Below are 16,980 nucleotides of genomic sequence, written 5' to 3'. Positions count from 1 at the left end.
CTCTCACTCTGACCACGCCATCTCTCCCATACCTAAAAACCCCAAACTAGCCTTATCAGACCCGAATTGGAAATCCGCAATGCAATCTGAATTTGATGCTCTTATTCAAAATAAGACGTGAGATTTAGTTCCTCGTCCTTGTGATGCTAATCTTATTCGATGTATATGGATTTTTAGGCATAAGAAAAATTCTGATGGCTCCTTTGAGCGATATAAGGCTCGTCTTGTAGGTGATGGCGGGTCACAGGTTGCAGGTGTGGATTGTGATGAGACTTTTAGCCCCATGGTGAAACCCGCTACCATTCGAACAATGCTTACCATTGCTCTCTCCAAATCATGTCCCATTCATCAACTGGATGTCCAAAATGCCTTTTTACATGGTGATCTTCATGACACTGTTTACATGCATCAGCCATTGGGTTTTCGCGACCTCCGTCATCCAGATTATGTATGTCGGTTGAAGAAGTCATTGTATAGTCTCAAGCAAGCGCCTAAGACATGGTACCAACGTTTTGCTGACTATGTCGCCGCCATTGGCTTTCGCCATAACACATCATACCACTCCCTCTTCATATATTAATAAGGTTTAGACATGGCCTACATTATGCTCTATGTAGACGACATTATCCTTATCACCTCCACTCAAGTCCTCCGCCAATCAATTATGTCACTCTTAGCATCTGAGTTTGCAATGAAGGATTCAGGCCCTCTGAGTTACTTTCTGAGTATTGCAGTATCTCGTCATCCTGATGCCATATTTCTCAGTCAAAGCACTTATGCTTTAGATATCTTTGAACGTGCTGGCATGGCGTCCTGTAAACCATCAGTCACTCCTGTTGACACCAAGCAGAAACTCAACACCTCCTCCGACACTTCTTATGAGGATCCCTCATTGTATCAGACTCTTGCAGGGGCCCTACAGTATCTCACCTTCACTCGACCTGATATATCATATGTTGTTCAACAAGTTTGTCTTCACATGCATGACCCTCGCACGAAACACATGCTTGCTTTTAAGCACATTTTGCGCTATGTTCAGGGAACCTTACATTTTAGACTACACTTATCCCCATCTCCCATTACAAAGCTTATCTCCTACACTGACGCTGATTGGGATGGATGTCCTGACACCAGACGTTCTACATCTGATTACTGTGTGTTTTCTAGGTGACAACCTTATTTCTTGGTCTTCCAAAAGGCAACCAACTCTCTCCCGTTCCAGTGCTGAAGCCGAATATAGGGGGATTGTCAATGTTGTGAGAAAATTTCCAAAATAATAATTAATTGTATGATTATATTATTTGAATTAATAATATAAATATAAATATTATATTCAAAGTTTTCATATTTCAATTGCATGGTCTATAGTAATTATTATTGGTCTAAAGTGCCATTTAATTGGTTTCCTTTCTTTTAGGAGTAGTTGCAACGTATAAACAAATATTTGCTATTCTTATGCGAAACGTTGTTATTGAGTTGCAATTGGAGTAGTGTCATGCCTTTTCTAAGAGTTGCTACTGTTTCATAACAGACGTGATTTTCAATATAAATTACAGGTTATGGTCACGGTGGGAAAACAAAAAAAAAACAATCTCAATTAATTTCTCATTCTAAATCATCTTTCTCTTCTCTAATGCATGAGAATAATTGAAAGAAACATTCTTCTGTAAAATATTATCAACAGATACGCTTAGAGAGATTGTGCAATTCTCTTTAAGGATTCCAAAGTATCCTGCAGGAAATTCGCCGGTAACTCTTTTTGCATCCAATATAGAAAGATTGGTGGGGGTGAATTGTTCCTTAAGCTTAGTGTAAAACTACACGCTTTGGAAGTTTATCGTGCAAATTAATTTCTCTGTTTCAACTCCATTTGTTCTTAGTTTTGCAGCAACACCAAAAATTCAAAGGCGCTAACAATCTTAAGGAACAATTTTTTTTTTCATATTCAATGGTTGCTTCACTAAAAGAGACGACTTCTGACTTTGTGAAATTAGAGAAATTCGATGGAGGGAATTTTATTCGTTGGCAGAAAAAAATGAAATTTCTTCTCACAACACTGAAGGTGGTGTATGTCCTTAACATTCCAAAATCGGAAGAAAAAGAAGATGAAACAATTGCTGAAACTAGAGAGAGACAAAAGTGGGACAATGATGATTATATATGCATGGGACACATCCTCAACGGTATGTGCGATTCGTTGTTCAACATTTATCAGAGCAGTAACTCCGCAAAAGAGTTATAGGAAAAATTGGAATCAAGATACATGCAAGAGGACGCTACAAGTAAGAAGTTTCTTGTTTCTCAATTTAATAATTATAAAATGATAGATGGTAGGTCTGTTATGGAACAAATGCATGAAATTGAACGTATTCTCAATAATTACAAACAACATAATATGCACATGGATGAAACTATAATTGTATCCTCCATAATAGATAAACTTCCTCCTTCTTGGAAAGATTTTAAAAGAACCATGAAGCATAAGAAGGAGGATATTTCTCTTGAACAATTGAGTAATCACCTTCGTTTAGGAGGAGAGTATGGAAAATAAGATGATACTAAAAGCCAATTTACTCAAGAGAAGGTCCATGTGATGGAGGAAGGAAATTCAAGCAAACATTCCAATAAAAGAAAACGAGATTTCAAAAATTCTCATGAAAACCACAAAGGTTATAACAACCTAAAGAAAAAGAAAGGAAATTGTTATCATTGTGGAAATCCAGGACACTTTAAACATGAGTGCAGGTTCTTAAAGAAAAAGAACAAAGATAAGAATTCAAGTGCAATAAAATAAAATCTTGTTGCTGTTATTTCTGAAATCGACATGATAGAAGATGTTAATTCTTGGTGGATAGACTCTGGTGCTACCCGTCATGTGTGCAAAAATAAAGAACTATTCAAGACCATTAATGAAGAAGATGGTAGTGTTTTGTACATGGGAAATGCTTCTACTGTCCAAGTCAAAGGAAAAGGATCGGTAGAGATTGAATTCACATCTGGAAAAATACTCACTCTTAAAGATGTATTCTATGTTCCTGAAGTTAGAAAAAACTTGATTTCTGTACCTTTACTTAATAAGTATGGTTTCAAATCTGTATTTGAGGGAGATAAATTTATTCTCTCCAAAGGGGGAATGTTTGTGGGGAAAAGTTATCTTTGTGAGAATATGTTCATGTGTAATATTAATAATAATAATAATAATAATGTGATTTCTGCTTATACTGTTGAGTCTTGTGATTTATGGCATATGTGACTAGGACATGTTAATTTTAGTAAATTAAAAGACATGATGAAATCAAGTTTAATTCCTAATTTTGATATAAACTTAAATTCTTGTACCACATGCATGTTAACTAAAATTACAAGACAATCTTTTAAGAGAGTTGAAAGAAATTCTAAATTATTAGATTTAATTCATTCTGATGTATGTGATTTACATGGTTGGCCTACTATTGGTGGTAAAAAATATTTTGCCACTTTCATTGATGATTGCACTAGATTTTGTTATGTTTATTTAATGCACTCTAAAGATGAAGTTTTAGAAAAATTCAAAAAATTTAAAGCTCAAGTAGAACTCCAACATGAAACTTTTATTAAATGTTTTAGGAGTGATAGAGGGGGAGAATTCTATCATCCTAATTATTTTGAGTCCACTGGTATTATACATCAAATAACTGCACTCTATTCCCCACAACAAAATGGGATAGCAGAAAGGAAAAATAGGGTGTTGGAAGAAATGGTGAATGACATGTTATCATATTCTGGTTTATCTAAAGGATATTGGGGTGAAGCCATGCTAACTGCATGTTATATACTGAATAGAGTTCCTAATAAAAGGAACAAGATAACCCCATATGAACTCTGGAAGAAAAGAAAACCAAATCTTAAATATTTAAAAGTTTGGGGTTGTAGAGCAATTGTTAAGGTGCCTGAACCAAAAAGAAAGAAATTGGGAGAAAGAGGAATTGAATGTGTATTTCTGGGCTATGCTGAAAACAACAAAGCATATAGATTCATGGTTATTGAATCCAATGACTCATATCCTATTAATACCGTGTTTGAGTCACGAGATGCAATTTTTCAAGAAAGTAGATTTACCTCAATTCAAAATTGCAAAGACAATGTTCATTATGATGTTCAAAGTCTGAAAAATAATGTATCAAATAATGATATGTTGGGATGTTCAGAACCTAGAAAAAGTAAAAGAATCCGAAAAGTAAAAAATTATGGATCAGACTTCTTCATGTTCCTTGTAGAAGGAAATAATGATTCTATAAATCGTTATGGACCAATTTGCTATAACCTAAAGAATGATCCAGAAACATTTGAAGAGGCAATGAAATCTCAAGATTCAGCCTTTTGGAAAGAAGCCATCCAAGAGGAAAGGGACTCGATTATGGGTAATAAAACCTGGAAATTAGTAGATCTCCCACCAGGGTCAAAACCCATAGGTTGTAAATGGATCTTTAAAAGGAAAATGAAAGTTGATGGAACCATTGAAAAATTCAAAGCTAGACTTGTCGCTAAAGGATTTACACAAAAAGAAGGAATTGATTATTTTGATACTTATGCACCTGTTGCAAGAATTGCATCAATTAGAGTGCTTATGGCACTCGCTTCCATCTATAAATTTGTCATTCATCAAATGGATGTTAAAACTGCTTTCCTAAATGTAGAATTGGATAAAGAGGTGTATATGAAACAACCTGAAGGGTTTGTTATCAAAGGCCAAGAACATAAAGTGTGTAAATTAACTAAGTCTTTATATGGGTTAAAACAAGCGCCCAAACAATGGCATCAAAAATTTGACCAAGTTATGTTGGCCAATGGATACAAAATAAATGAATCTGACAAATGTATTTATAGTAAATTCAACAATGAAAAAGGAGTTATGATTTGTTTATATGTGGATGATATGTTAATCTTTGGTACTGAATTAAAAGAGGTAGAAAAGACTAAAGCTTTCTTATCCAAAATTTTTGATATGAAAGACTTAGGTGAAGCAGATGTGATTTTAGGGATTAAAATCATAAGAGATGGTGAACATATTGGCTTATCCCAATCTCACTATATTGAAAAGGTGCTTAAGAAATTTGATCATTTGGATTGCAAATCCGTTTCTACCCCATTTGATCAAAATGTTAATTTGCAACCACATAAAGGGTGTCCAGTGGCACAACTTGAATATTCAAAGGTAATTGGATGCTTGATATATGTTATGACATGTACTAGACCTGATATAGCAGATGTTGTTGGTAGGTTAAGTCGGTATACAAGTAATCCAAGTAAAGATCATTGGCATGCTATTAATAGAGTATTAAAATACTTGAAAGGGACGACTAACTACACTTTAACATATAGTGGATATCCTTCGGTTTTAGAAGGGTATATAGATGCCAGTTGGGTAACATATATAGAAGATCATGCATCCACTAGTGGATGGATCTTCAATCTTGGTGGAGGTGCGGTTTCTTGGGGTTCAAAGAAACAGACTTGCATTGCCGACTCCACCATGGCTGCAGAATTTATTGCTCTGGCTGCAGGTAGTAAAGAGGCTGAATGGCTAAGAAACTTGTTGTATGAGGTACCTATTTGGCCAAAGCCAATAGCACCTGTATCCATACATTGTGATAGTCAATCCACACTATCTAAAGCATATAGCCAAGTATATAATGGAAAATCTAGACATATTGGTATAAGACATAGCTATGTGAAAGATTTAATTTCAAATGGAGTGATCTCCATAATATACGTAAGAACTAATAATAATCTTGCAGATCCTTTGACGAAAGGTCTGACAAAAGACATGGTGTTGAAGACATCATTGGGGATGGGTCTCAAGCCCATATCTTATTGATCACCAATAGTGGAAACTCAACTCACACTTGATTAAAATCAAGTCTTGAGTTCAATGATGAAAGTATATTATTAGAGTGATTGAAGTACTTAACAATAGAAACATCCCAATGGGCAAAAAGTACTCAGACCATAAAAGTAAAAGTGATAGGATGAGAGTATTCTCTTAATAGATATATAGCATATGTTTGCTGGAATGCTTATTATGGGAGCTTTTCTGATATAGTCTACCTATATGAGAATGAAGTAGGATGCTTCATAGAGTTCAAGGGCTTGACTCTTAAATTCTCATGAAAAGGATACATGACATAGGGCCTTATCAAATGTGTCATATTTACAATTCTTTTGATAGTATCGAGATTTCATGTGTAAGTTTTGCACACTTGTTCTAATGAGTAGTTGGTTCAAAGCTTGTCTACCAATGTCTATTCGGGATGAGTGAAACCCATATCTTACTAAGTATTGGTTCAAATCGTGAGATACCAATATCTGAAACCATGATTTTTCCAGAATTATGAGATTTAGTTATTTTGAAAATTGTGGGGGATTGTGAGAAAATTTCCAAAATAATAATTAATTGTATGATTATATTATTTGAATTAATAATATAAATATAAATATTATATTCAAAGTTTTCATATTTCAATTGCATGGTCTATAGTAATTATTATTCGTCTAAAGTGCCATTTATTTGGTTTCCTTTCTTTTAGGAGTAGTTGCAACGTATAAACAAATATTTACTATTGCAATTGGAATAGTGTCATGCCTTTTCTAAGAGTTGCTACTGTTTCATAACAGACGTGATTTTCAATATAAAATACAGGTTATGGTCACGGTGGGAAAAAAAATCAATCTCAATTAATTTCTCATTCTAAATCATCTTTCTCTTCTCTAATGCATGAGAGCAATTGAAAGAAACATTCTTCGGTAAAATGTTATCAACAGATACGCTTAGAGAGATTGTGCAATTCTCTTTAAGGATTCCAAAGTATCCTGCAGGAAATTCGCCGGTAACTCCTTTTGCATCTAATATAGAAAGATTGGTTGGGGTGAATTGTTCCTTAAGCTTAGTGTAAAACTACACGCTTTGGAAGTTTATCGTGCAAATTAATTTCTCTGTTTCAACTCCATTTGTTCTTAGTTTTGCAGCAACACAAAAAATTCAAAGGCGATAACAAATGTTGTCTTCGAATTGTGTTGGATTCGCAATCTTCTCCTGGAACTCCATTTTCCTATTCCTCATGTCACTTTGGTGTATTATGACAATGTTAGTGTCATCTATCTATCTATCTGTGCAGCATCAGTGCACTAAGCATATTGAGATGGACATTCATTTTGTACGGGAAAAGGTACCTCGTGGTCAGACTCGCGTCCTTCGTGTTCCCTCAAGACATCAGATCGTAGACATCTTCATCAAAGGACTTCCTCGCATTGTCTTTGATGATTTTCGAATCAGTCTAAGCGTCTGTGAACCTCCCGCTTCGACTGTGGGGGTGTGATAAAATAGAATATTTTGTTATAATTAATCATGATTAATTTCCTATAATTATATTTTATCATAATTAGATAATTGACCAAATATTACATATTGATGTATATATATTTTATTCGGATCAATAAGAAGGACACGATTTCTATTATCTTAAAAAAAAAAATCATTAAAATCACAACCAAGCATTTCAATGAGACAACATAACAAGTTTTTCATACCCAGTATCGTTCTATACATTACTCATGTTGAAGTTGAAAAACAAGAAATTATGTTGTGATGAACGATTAACGTGTGGTAGATGTTTATTTTGAAGAACATGATACCCATTAAGCAATGAAGGAACGATTTCAATGACAAGAAATTTAAGATTTATATTATGAGTTTTCAATTTAGGTTAAAATTAACTAATTGGTCTGTCACGTTATAAAAAAACGGCCTCCAAATAAAATGAAAATGTAAAATAAAAAATTAAAATAAAATAAAAGTTAAAAACTACTTCTTAAAATAAAATAATTTTAAAAAAATATAGAAAATGAGCAATAAAAATTGCTGCTGTCAACTTTGACTAAGTAGAAATATCACGTGTGATGTCAGCTAACTGTTTTCAAAATTGGAAGATTTTCGTTGAATTAAATAAGTGTAATCTTTTGGTTTAGAGTAACGTTAATATTTATTTACCATTATGCGTTAATTAATTTATTTATTTTTAAATAAATGTTTTAAGTTAAAGTATGGAAAAATACAAAATCGAAGTGGTAGTTGACAATTATAATTTCAGCATAAAGCATGATGAAATTGTGGGGTCCATTAATCACTTTGTCACGTTTCATGTTGTTTCTTCTCATTTTCTTCTCTCTTGAAACTTTAATAAACAACCAAATGTGTCTCGTGTTTTGAAATTTTCATTTCAAGCTTTAAAAACATGGTTCCGTTCAACAGAAATGTGAACCTTTTTTTCTTATCCGGCTAGGATTTTGCTGAACAATTTCAAACCTGGTAAGTTAAAATTCTGTTAAGGTTGTTAATATTGGTGTTTTTTTTTGTCGGTTTTTGTAAATTTTGTGTGGTTATTCATATGTGGATTTGATGTTTTTTAAGAAAAGTACTTGTGTTCATGAAATTGAAGGAATGAAAGATGAAACCCTGGTTCAAAATTGAAGGAATATGTATATGGAAACAAGGGTTAGCTTGTTTTGAGAAATTAGTCTTGTATGCAAGATCGACACTTCTGATTAAAAGCGTGTTTGGTTTCTACATGTTAGTGTCTGGTTTTTGTGTCTGTGTCTGTTATTGTGTTCGTGTTTGTCTGTGTGTCTGATGTTTGTGTCTGTGTTTTTTTTGCTTCTTAATTGTTTCTTTTGAATTGTTGCAGATAAGATAATTTAGTTTGTTCTAGTTAAGAGAGATGGATAGGATTAAAGAGGGGAATGAAAGTAGCCGAACTCGGCATTCGGTTGTGGCGCTAGCGATCAAGGGGACCAAGAAAAGCAAGTATGTGGTACAATGGACACTTAACAAGTTTGTGCCTGAGGGAATGATTATCTTCAAGTTGATTCATGTTCATGCTGGTATAACCGGGGTTCCTACACCAAGTAATATGAGTGTTTATTAACAGTTTTTTTGACTATACAAAGTAACAATTTTAAGCATTTATAAGTTGGAAAATACTTTTTTTGCTAAATTAAGAGGCGTTTTAAGTTTAATGATAAATGCAAAAAATCGGTTTTCAAGCAAAGGACTTTTTTAGTGCACTCGAAAATAGCCCCTGTCATGATGTTCAGGACTGGACATCTGAAGTGTGAAATAATTTGTGTGTAATACTAGGATCTCAACAATGACAAAATCCGTAAAACATGTTTTTCGGTCGTGTGAAAAGTTTCAATATAGTTAGTAGTTTCAATTATAGAGTGGAAGATTTTGATAGATGATTTAATTATTATAGTTCGACATTTTTGTACTTCCAGTGGGTTATGTCCCAATTTCACAAGTGCGTAATGATGTAGCGGCTGCTTACGAAAAGGAAATGGAGTGGAAGACGCATCAAATGCTTCTACCTTTTAAGAAAATGTGCGAGCAAAGAAAGGTAAGATACCGTTGTTGTTCGTGAAGATGAATTTGAGCAAATAATGCACTATGATCTTTATTCGGATATTGTTGGAACAGGTTCATGTAGATCTTGTAGTAATTGAATCGGATGATGTGGCGTCCGCCATAGCAGAGGAAGTAACTAAGGACGCGATAACCAAGTTAGTCGTTGGAGCTTCATCCGGCGGCTTATTCAAAAGGTACTAATTGAAACACGAATCGTATTTTTTTAGTATGACAATTCTACACAAGTTCTCGTATTCGCAACATCGTGTTTCGTTTTTGTTATTTGTTTGTTAGAGTTTATACGAAATTTGAAGTTTCAACATTTTCAATGCTTAATGCTTTCGGTCTTCATCTGATCATACGATTTTTGATTTATGCCGTGCTTTCAGTAAACATAAGGGTATGTCAGCGAAAATTTCGGCATGTACTCCGAGATATTGTACGGTATATGCTGTTTCAAAAGGAAATTTGTCCATACGGCCGTCAGATATGCAGATTGATGAAAGCATTACGGATGACACGAGTGAAATTAGTTTTTCCTCGAGCAGCTCATCGAACTATACTTCTACCACTCAGACAGATTCTGGCTCGGTTGCATCATATGCTGCTTTACATTCGTCTTCTTTGGCAACGCAACGATTTCAAGCTCTTTCGAGTTTGAATCAGACCCTTCTAAACACAACTCCGGGTTCGAATGAAACTAGTCACTCTAGAGGTCAGTCCATTGATCTTGGAAGAGAGAATGTTGCTACAACTTCTGCTAGAAACTCAGATTTTGGTCGCGCTTTGAGTCGAGCCTCTAGTTACAGAAGCATTGCTTCAGATACGGAATCGTGGGTCACTGGTCAAAATTCTGTTAAGGGTTCGCCACTAGCCTCTAGACTTTCGTCACCTAATAGACAGGTAATCGAAAGTTCTTTCTTTCTTTGGACTCGATGAAATCGTTGTGTAAATGGTGCTCTCTTGACAAACATTATCATATATATTCGCGATTTGAAATAACACTGTCGTATGTTTGACGAGAATCCCTTAAAATATTGACTAGAATGAACTTTAACTGTGGTCTGCTGTTATCTATCAGGAAAATTTTAACCTTGAGCTGGAAAAGTTGAGAATTGAACTAAGACATGCCCAGGGAATGCATGCGGTAGCTCAAACCGAGAACATCGATGCATCACGCAAGGTAATGTCAATTTTCTTTTGGGCAATAACACTTCTAGGTTCTTTTAGGCCCGCCCACAAAAGCCTGCAAAAAAAACGGGGCGGACGAACATTATTGAGGGCACGAGCCTTAAACCTTGTCCCGCCCCGCAAAAAAATGAGGGTGGGCAGGGCGGGCTTGCGGACACTGCACTTCTAAAGCGTAAAAATTGCAAAAGTTTACGTTAATGTCTGCACCTGCAAAAGCTTACAAGAAAACGTAGAGGACATATTAGAGGGTGCGGGCCTAAATCCTTCGCCTGTCCTGTGAAAAAGTGCGGGTAAAATGGACATGCCCGCCGGGCCGTGCCCGTTTTGCCACCATTTTACATGATAAGTATAATACTCTAGAGTAGTGATTGCATGATGAATTTTTTCTCTACACTTGGAATAGAATCTTCTGATTTACATTGTGTCATGGAGTAAAATGTGTTATTACTTTGAGCAGCTAAGTGAGTTAAGCAAGAGGAGATCAGGAGAATCCATGAAAATGAAGGAGATTATTGCGAAGGAGGAGTTGGCTAAGGAATTAGCGAGACAAGAAATGGAGAAATACGAAGTTGCGGCAAGAGAGGCTGCGTATTTGAAAGAGTCTGCCGAAAGAGAAGCTTCAGAAAGGAAAGAAACAGAATTGAAAGCTATCCGTGCTGCCAAAGAGAAAGAAAAGCTAGAGGACGCTCTAAGCGGTTCGACACCTCAGTACCGAAAGTTTACGTGGGATGAAATAGTTTTAGCCACTTTGTCTTTCTCTGAAGACTTGAGAATCGGAATGGGTGCGTACGGAATGGTGTATAAGTGCACTTTGCATCACACAACTGTCGCTGTTAAAGTTCTCCACTCGGCCGGAATCAGCCAAAGCAAGCAATTCCAGCAGGAGGTATGACTGATATACGAATACACTATTTCAAATTCGAAAAAAAAAAGACTAATAACTTCTCTTTGCTTTCAGTTAGAGATATTGAGCCGAATTCGTCATCCGAACTTGCTTCTTCTTCTCGGCGCATGTCCCGATCACGGATGCCTTGTGTACGAATACATGGAGAACGGTAGCTTGGAGGATAGACTATTTCAGAAAAACAGTACCACAGCAATCCCGTGGTTTGATAGGTTTCGAATCGCTTGGGAAATCGCGTCAGCTCTTTCCTTTCTTCACAGCTCAAAGCCGCAACCTATCATCCACCGCGACTTGAAACCAGCAAACATCTTGCTTGGTGGTAACCTTGTCAGCAAGATTGGCGATATCGGTCTTTCAACAATCCTCGATTCGGATGATTTATCTACGATGTATAAAGACACGGCCCCTGTTGGGACACTCAGCTACATCGATCCTGAGTATCAAAGGAGCGGTTTAATATCTACGAAATCCGACGTTTATGCTTTCGGATTAGTGATGTTACAGTTGTTGACAGCAAAACCAGCTACAGCGCTGACTCACGTGGTTGAAACAGCAATAGAAGGCGGTAACTTAACCGATATATTGGATCGAAAGGCCGGATCATGGCCATTTCAAGAAACCTTAGACTTAGCTCGATTAGCTTTGAGTTGCGCTGAGCTTCGACGTAGAGACCGACCCGATTTATTAGACCATGTGCTTCCCGCGCTGGAGAAGCTGAAAGAAGTTGCTGATAAAGCTCATCATTCCGCTTCAATGGTTACTATCAAACCTAAACCTCCAAACCATTTCATCTGCCCTATACTTCAGGTACTCAAATAAACACTCATTTTCGAATCCTTTCGTAGTAAATCACAACTATTTTCGAAGATGATTAACCATTGTGGTTTATTTGATTTCGTGCAGGATGTGATGGACGATCCGTGCGTTGCTGCAGACGGATACACGTATGACCGAAAAGCGATTGAAAAATGGCTCGAAGAGAATGAGAAATCGCCAATGACAAACATGGCTTTGCCTCATAAGTTTTTAATTCCTAATTACACACTTTTATCAGCAATTTTGGAGTGGAAGTCCAAAGAAATATGATACTAGATATATTGAGTTAAGTAGTTTTTGTTATGTAGATTGGCTTAAAGATTCTTTGTGTAGATTTATAGGACATGTAATACAGTGTTTTGGATGCAGATTTTGGTTAGGGAGATTGAATTTTCTTTGTAGATAAATTTGATTCTATATGTAATATGTATTATAGTTTATATACTCATTAACTTTATTCAAATTAACATAACTAAGAATCACCTAAATTTAGTCTCAACAGTGTTATATATATTATTACTAGTGTAAAGTATCATGCAAAAGTGCAAAACAAAAACAAAAGAAACAAAACAAAAACAAAAGAAACAAAAATGTTGTTCAAATTTGCTACATAAATATTCATATGTCCTAAAAAAAATCAATATTTCATTAGCTTATTTAGATAGTATATAGAAAGAATTAAACTCGCATTTTGATAGGGGAGTTGTAACCATTAGTAATCTGGAGATGATGGAGTTGGGCTCCTTTTTACGTGGAGAAAGACTCAAATATGATTAGTCAATTTGTCTCACTTATTTAAATGGAGAGGATCAATTTAAGATTGAGAGAGATAGAGAGAAAATAATGATTCAAAAGAGAGAAAAGAGAAGAGAAACCTATTTTCGTTTTTCTAAAATCAGTCTCACTAAATCAACGTTCTCCGATTCGATAACCGTCGGATCAAGCTCAAATTTGTAGGGCATGTTCGTAACACATGTATCTAACTTTTGACTATTTAGAATTTCAAAACAAGGTCTGAAGTGAGAGATATTTGCTTCACACTGAAGCTGTAGATTTGGAAAAAAAATCAGCTTTTTTATTCTTATTTGTAAGCTAGTTTGCTTTGTGATTTGTTGTTGTTAGCACTAGTTTGCCAATCACTTTAGAACTCTCTTGTATCTTTAATTGATTATAGTAGAACTATTTCTTTGGTATGGACGACTCATGATTTTACTCTCATATTAGGGATTTTCCACGTTAAAAATATTGGTGTTAGTTTCTTTATTTGTTCGATTTGTCGTCTTTGTTGTTGATTCTCAAGATTTCTACAAGTGTGAGAGATTTTATATCCGCTCTGTATTGGTCTGTTACTGTGTTTTAATTTCCCATCATAGGATGTGTTAGTGGGCGTTAATGATAAAAAGCCCATAGAGTAAACAATGTATGTAGGTAAGAAAAAGAAAGAGAACATGGAGGAAGTGTCATGTTGAAAATTAGTTAGGATATTCCCGAATAAAAGGGCAGGAGTGGGAATTAGTTAGGGAGGAAATATAATTGTGAGCACTTGCTTTGATTGTATTTATGTTTTCTCTATTCCATTAATATAATAAATCTTTTCTATCTAATATTTATTTTATATCTGTTATCTTTACTCTATCAATTAGTTTGACCTATCTTGTTCATGCAAACTAGAATGACTTGGAGAATTATTGTGTTGAGGAACGCCTAGAACGTGTGGAAACTAGTATTGATGATTTGTGTACTTTCAAGGGTGAGGAGATTCGATGTGTTTTCACTGCGTACTAATCTTCATGGAATGGTAAAACGATGACATCACCATCTGATGAATTTTGTTTATCTGCTAAGAAAGTGGAATTACTAGTTGTATTGTTATATTTGTAAAATACCCACAAGAGGCAGTGTAGACGGTTCACTAAGCGAGCACGATGTAACATGTATCCCACACAAACTTCCTAGACACCAATTTATTGGAAAAATCGCCAATCATTTGGTTATGGCACCCATTTCCCAGATCGCCCGCCTTCCGATGAAAATATGGAGGTGATGTGTCCCAATTCGTAACAGTATGGGAGAGGCAGTCAGATGGAGGTAGACACGTTCCCCAAAGAAATAGGGAAAATAACTACCTTTTTCCACACTCTTGAGAATGGAAAGTGCATAACCTATCTTCTTGGGATCTGAGACTCAGGCCCATAAGGTTCTTATAAATACCACAACCCTGAGGTTGAGAAATCATTCAATTTATTTTGGGTTGACCATATCGATCTCAGACGACCACTCTTAAGGAGTTACAATCATTCTAGAATCTTTTCGGCGTACAAAAACTATCATGTTGATGAATACAGAGGATCCAAATCCCAGGTGCATCCAATGACTCTTAGCAATCCACGTCTAACTAATAGAAAGTTTATTATTTCCTCTCTATTATATAGAGAGAGCGCGTCAATTCATGTACTGAGTTCCAAATTCAATTTAAATTCACTATTATCCCCCACATATTGACTTGATCTTTAGAGTGCTAACCTTGCAAGTCATCCCCCTCTCTGTCGCACTGGAAACTTGGATCCTCCATTACTTCAATCCTCACTCCATTTATGGTTCCAATATTAAACAGTGGCGCGTTTGTGGGAATCGACTTTTGATTCATACGTTTTCCACGAATTCATGTTTGCTCTTTGATTAATTAACTCGAAACTTTCTCAGCTCATCAAATTAAGAGCTCTCAAAATCGAACGCAAAGACTTGTCATGTTCGATCCAATCAAGTAGCATTTTCATATTTCATTTCCTGAATTTCCAGATCTCTGATGTCTATGCTCCTAAGTAATGGTTGGATCAAAAGCTACATGTTTCTCCGTTGTGCGAGAAGTCGTCGTCACTGCCGCACCTCAAGCAAAGATAAATCAACACCCATCCACCTCTTACGCGAGGCATTGTGAATCCAGGAGCAGAAGTTCAATTGCATCTAGATCTGATTCATGATCCTCATATAGCCGGATCTGTCCAACTGCCTCTGATTAGAATTTTGATTCCACCTCGAGTCGCACAGCCTGAAGCCTTTCCTGATTTCCAATTATTGCTAGCCAACCTTGGGTTAAAAGGCGCCATCGAGTTGTTGAATAACATGTACAACATCGTTCTGCAGCAGAATTCACAAGCTATAGAGGAAAGGTTTCTTCGCCTCGAAGAAAGCCACAACAACATGGCTCCACAAGGGAACACCATTCTATATGTTATATCAAGGTGAACTCAAGTTATCGTCCCTGAGCCGACGTGATGAAGAAAAATGAAGCTCCGGTCAAAGCATCAGCAGAGGAAAAGGCAACTTGTGACGGTTCTCCACACACTTTACCCCCCGGAAAAGACAAATTGTGGTGGTGGCTGCTTTGAGCGGGATCATTATATGGAAGAAATAGAGAATGCAATATTATATCGATCATTTACACAAGTTTCTATTGAAGTAGAGGGAACCGAAGAAGGCATTAAGTGTTGGATCTTCGAGAATGGCCTTATGTGAGATCATCCATTCAGGTTGAAGATAGGAAGGTAAATAGTACAAATCACTTGAAGATAGGGATGTGAAGAGTACAAACCACTCATTAAATAATGAGCATGGTTCAGACTTACATGATCATAGAGGAAAAACTGAATACATGGTTCAACAATCCCACTCCCACCAATACTAACTCTAGCCGCTCGGATGGGAAAGAGTCCCACCATCAAAAGGATGAGTCCGACCAGGGAATGTAGGGACGGTACGACAAGTACATGCCACTGAATGCATCCCGAGAGAATATCTACCAAGAATGTGCCAACACATAATTCCATAAATGAGGGATTAAACCCCTTTTTCCCATCAGAGTTGTCTCAGACTAACAAGTCAAAGTACTACCGTTTTCATAAAGGGAACAACCACAACACCAACAAATGCATCCAGCTGAAGGATTTGAATGTTTGATCAAGAGAGGCTGACTTGTCGAGTACGTGAAAGGGGGCAAAAGAGAAAGAGAGAAGTTTCCTAAGGATTTTATGATTTCTCTCAACTGATGTTTGAGGATTCACATCATTAACACTTGGAGGTCAACATTATGCTACGCATGGTGACTCTCCCATGCTTGAGGGACTTTCCTTAGGCATTCTAAGGGAGCTTCCTCGTGCTTGAGGGACTCGCACCAGACATACCTAAGGGACTTGTCCAAATAAGGAGAGTAAAACAAAATAAATCACTTCTTCCTTTCTAAATCCTCATGCTTAAGGGACTCTATATTAGTATATTGGTAAAATACCCACAAAAGATGGTGTTGACGATTCACTAAGAGAAGGCGACATAACATGCCACCCACACCAGCTTTCTAGCCGCCCATTTATTGGAACAAGTGCTCGTAATTTGATTATCTCATTTCCCATATCGCTCACCCTCTTATGAAGACATTGAGGTGAGGTGTCTTAGTTAATAATTATATGAGAGAAGGATTCAAATGGAGGTGTCCATGTTCCCCAAAGAAAAAATAGGAAAAACAACTACTCTCTTTCCACGCTCTTGAGAATGAGAAGTGAGACCCAAGCCCGCGGGGTTCTTTTAACTACCTCAACCATAAGGTTAAACAAATATTCAATTCATTATGAAAAAC

At 36.3% G+C, this 16,980-nt stretch overlaps 2 protein-coding genes across 5 annotated transcripts; both read left to right on the top strand.

Annotated features, from left to right (window-relative positions):
• Positions 1-592: 592 nt before the first annotated feature.
• On the top strand, positions 593-1,171 carry LOC127081790 (uncharacterized mitochondrial protein AtMg00810-like). The gene has a single exon (XM_051022008.1). It carries the CDS (start codon positions 593-595, stop codon positions 1,169-1,171), a length of 579 nt encoding a protein of 192 aa, XP_050877965.1.
• A 7,000-nt stretch (positions 1,172-8,171) lies between these two features.
• On the top strand, positions 8,172-12,849 carry LOC127086028 (U-box domain-containing protein 35). Of its 4 annotated transcripts, none has more exons than XM_051026710.1 (9): positions 8,172-8,344; positions 8,721-8,916; positions 9,352-9,431; positions 9,512-9,633; positions 9,829-10,342; positions 10,521-10,622; positions 11,088-11,516; positions 11,589-12,341; positions 12,438-12,849. In XM_051026710.1, exons 2-9 carry the CDS (start codon positions 8,754-8,756, stop codon positions 12,618-12,620), a joined length of 2,346 nt encoding a protein of 781 aa, XP_050882667.1. In that variant the 5' UTR covers positions 8,172-8,344; positions 8,721-8,753; the 3' UTR covers positions 12,621-12,849. The 4 variants fall into 4 exon arrangements, with proteins under 4 accessions (XP_050882667.1, XP_050882664.1, XP_050882665.1 ...); XM_051026707.1 differs by having other exon boundaries at positions 9,313-9,431; XM_051026708.1 differs by having other exon boundaries at positions 8,721-8,940.
• Positions 12,850-16,980: the final 4,131 nt, after the last annotated feature.

This window comes from Lathyrus oleraceus, chromosome 5, assembly GCF_024323335.1.
Source record: "Lathyrus oleraceus cultivar Zhongwan6 chromosome 5, CAAS_Psat_ZW6_1.0, whole genome shotgun sequence".
NCBI classification, from domain to species: Eukaryota; Viridiplantae; Streptophyta; class Magnoliopsida; order Fabales; family Fabaceae; genus Lathyrus; species Lathyrus oleraceus.
This window is presented reverse-complemented; position numbering and strand designations above follow the sequence as displayed.

Excerpts from the sequence above, each read along its gene's own strand:
- LOC127081790 (XM_051022008.1), top strand. The coding sequence starts at position 593 with ATGGCCTACATTATGCTCTATGTAGACGACATTATCCTTATCACCTCC.
- LOC127086028 (XM_051026706.1), top strand. The coding sequence starts at position 8,754 with ATGGATAGGATTAAAGAGGGGAATGAAAGTAGCCGAACTCGGCATTCG. Across the intron at positions 9,432-9,511 it reads AAATGTGCGAGCAAAGAAAG|GTTCATGTAGATCTTGTAGT; the intron begins GTAAGATACCGT and ends TTGTTGGAACAG. Across the intron at positions 11,517-11,588 it reads GCAAGCAATTCCAGCAGGAG|TTAGAGATATTGAGCCGAAT; the intron begins GTATGACTGATA and ends CTTTGCTTTCAG.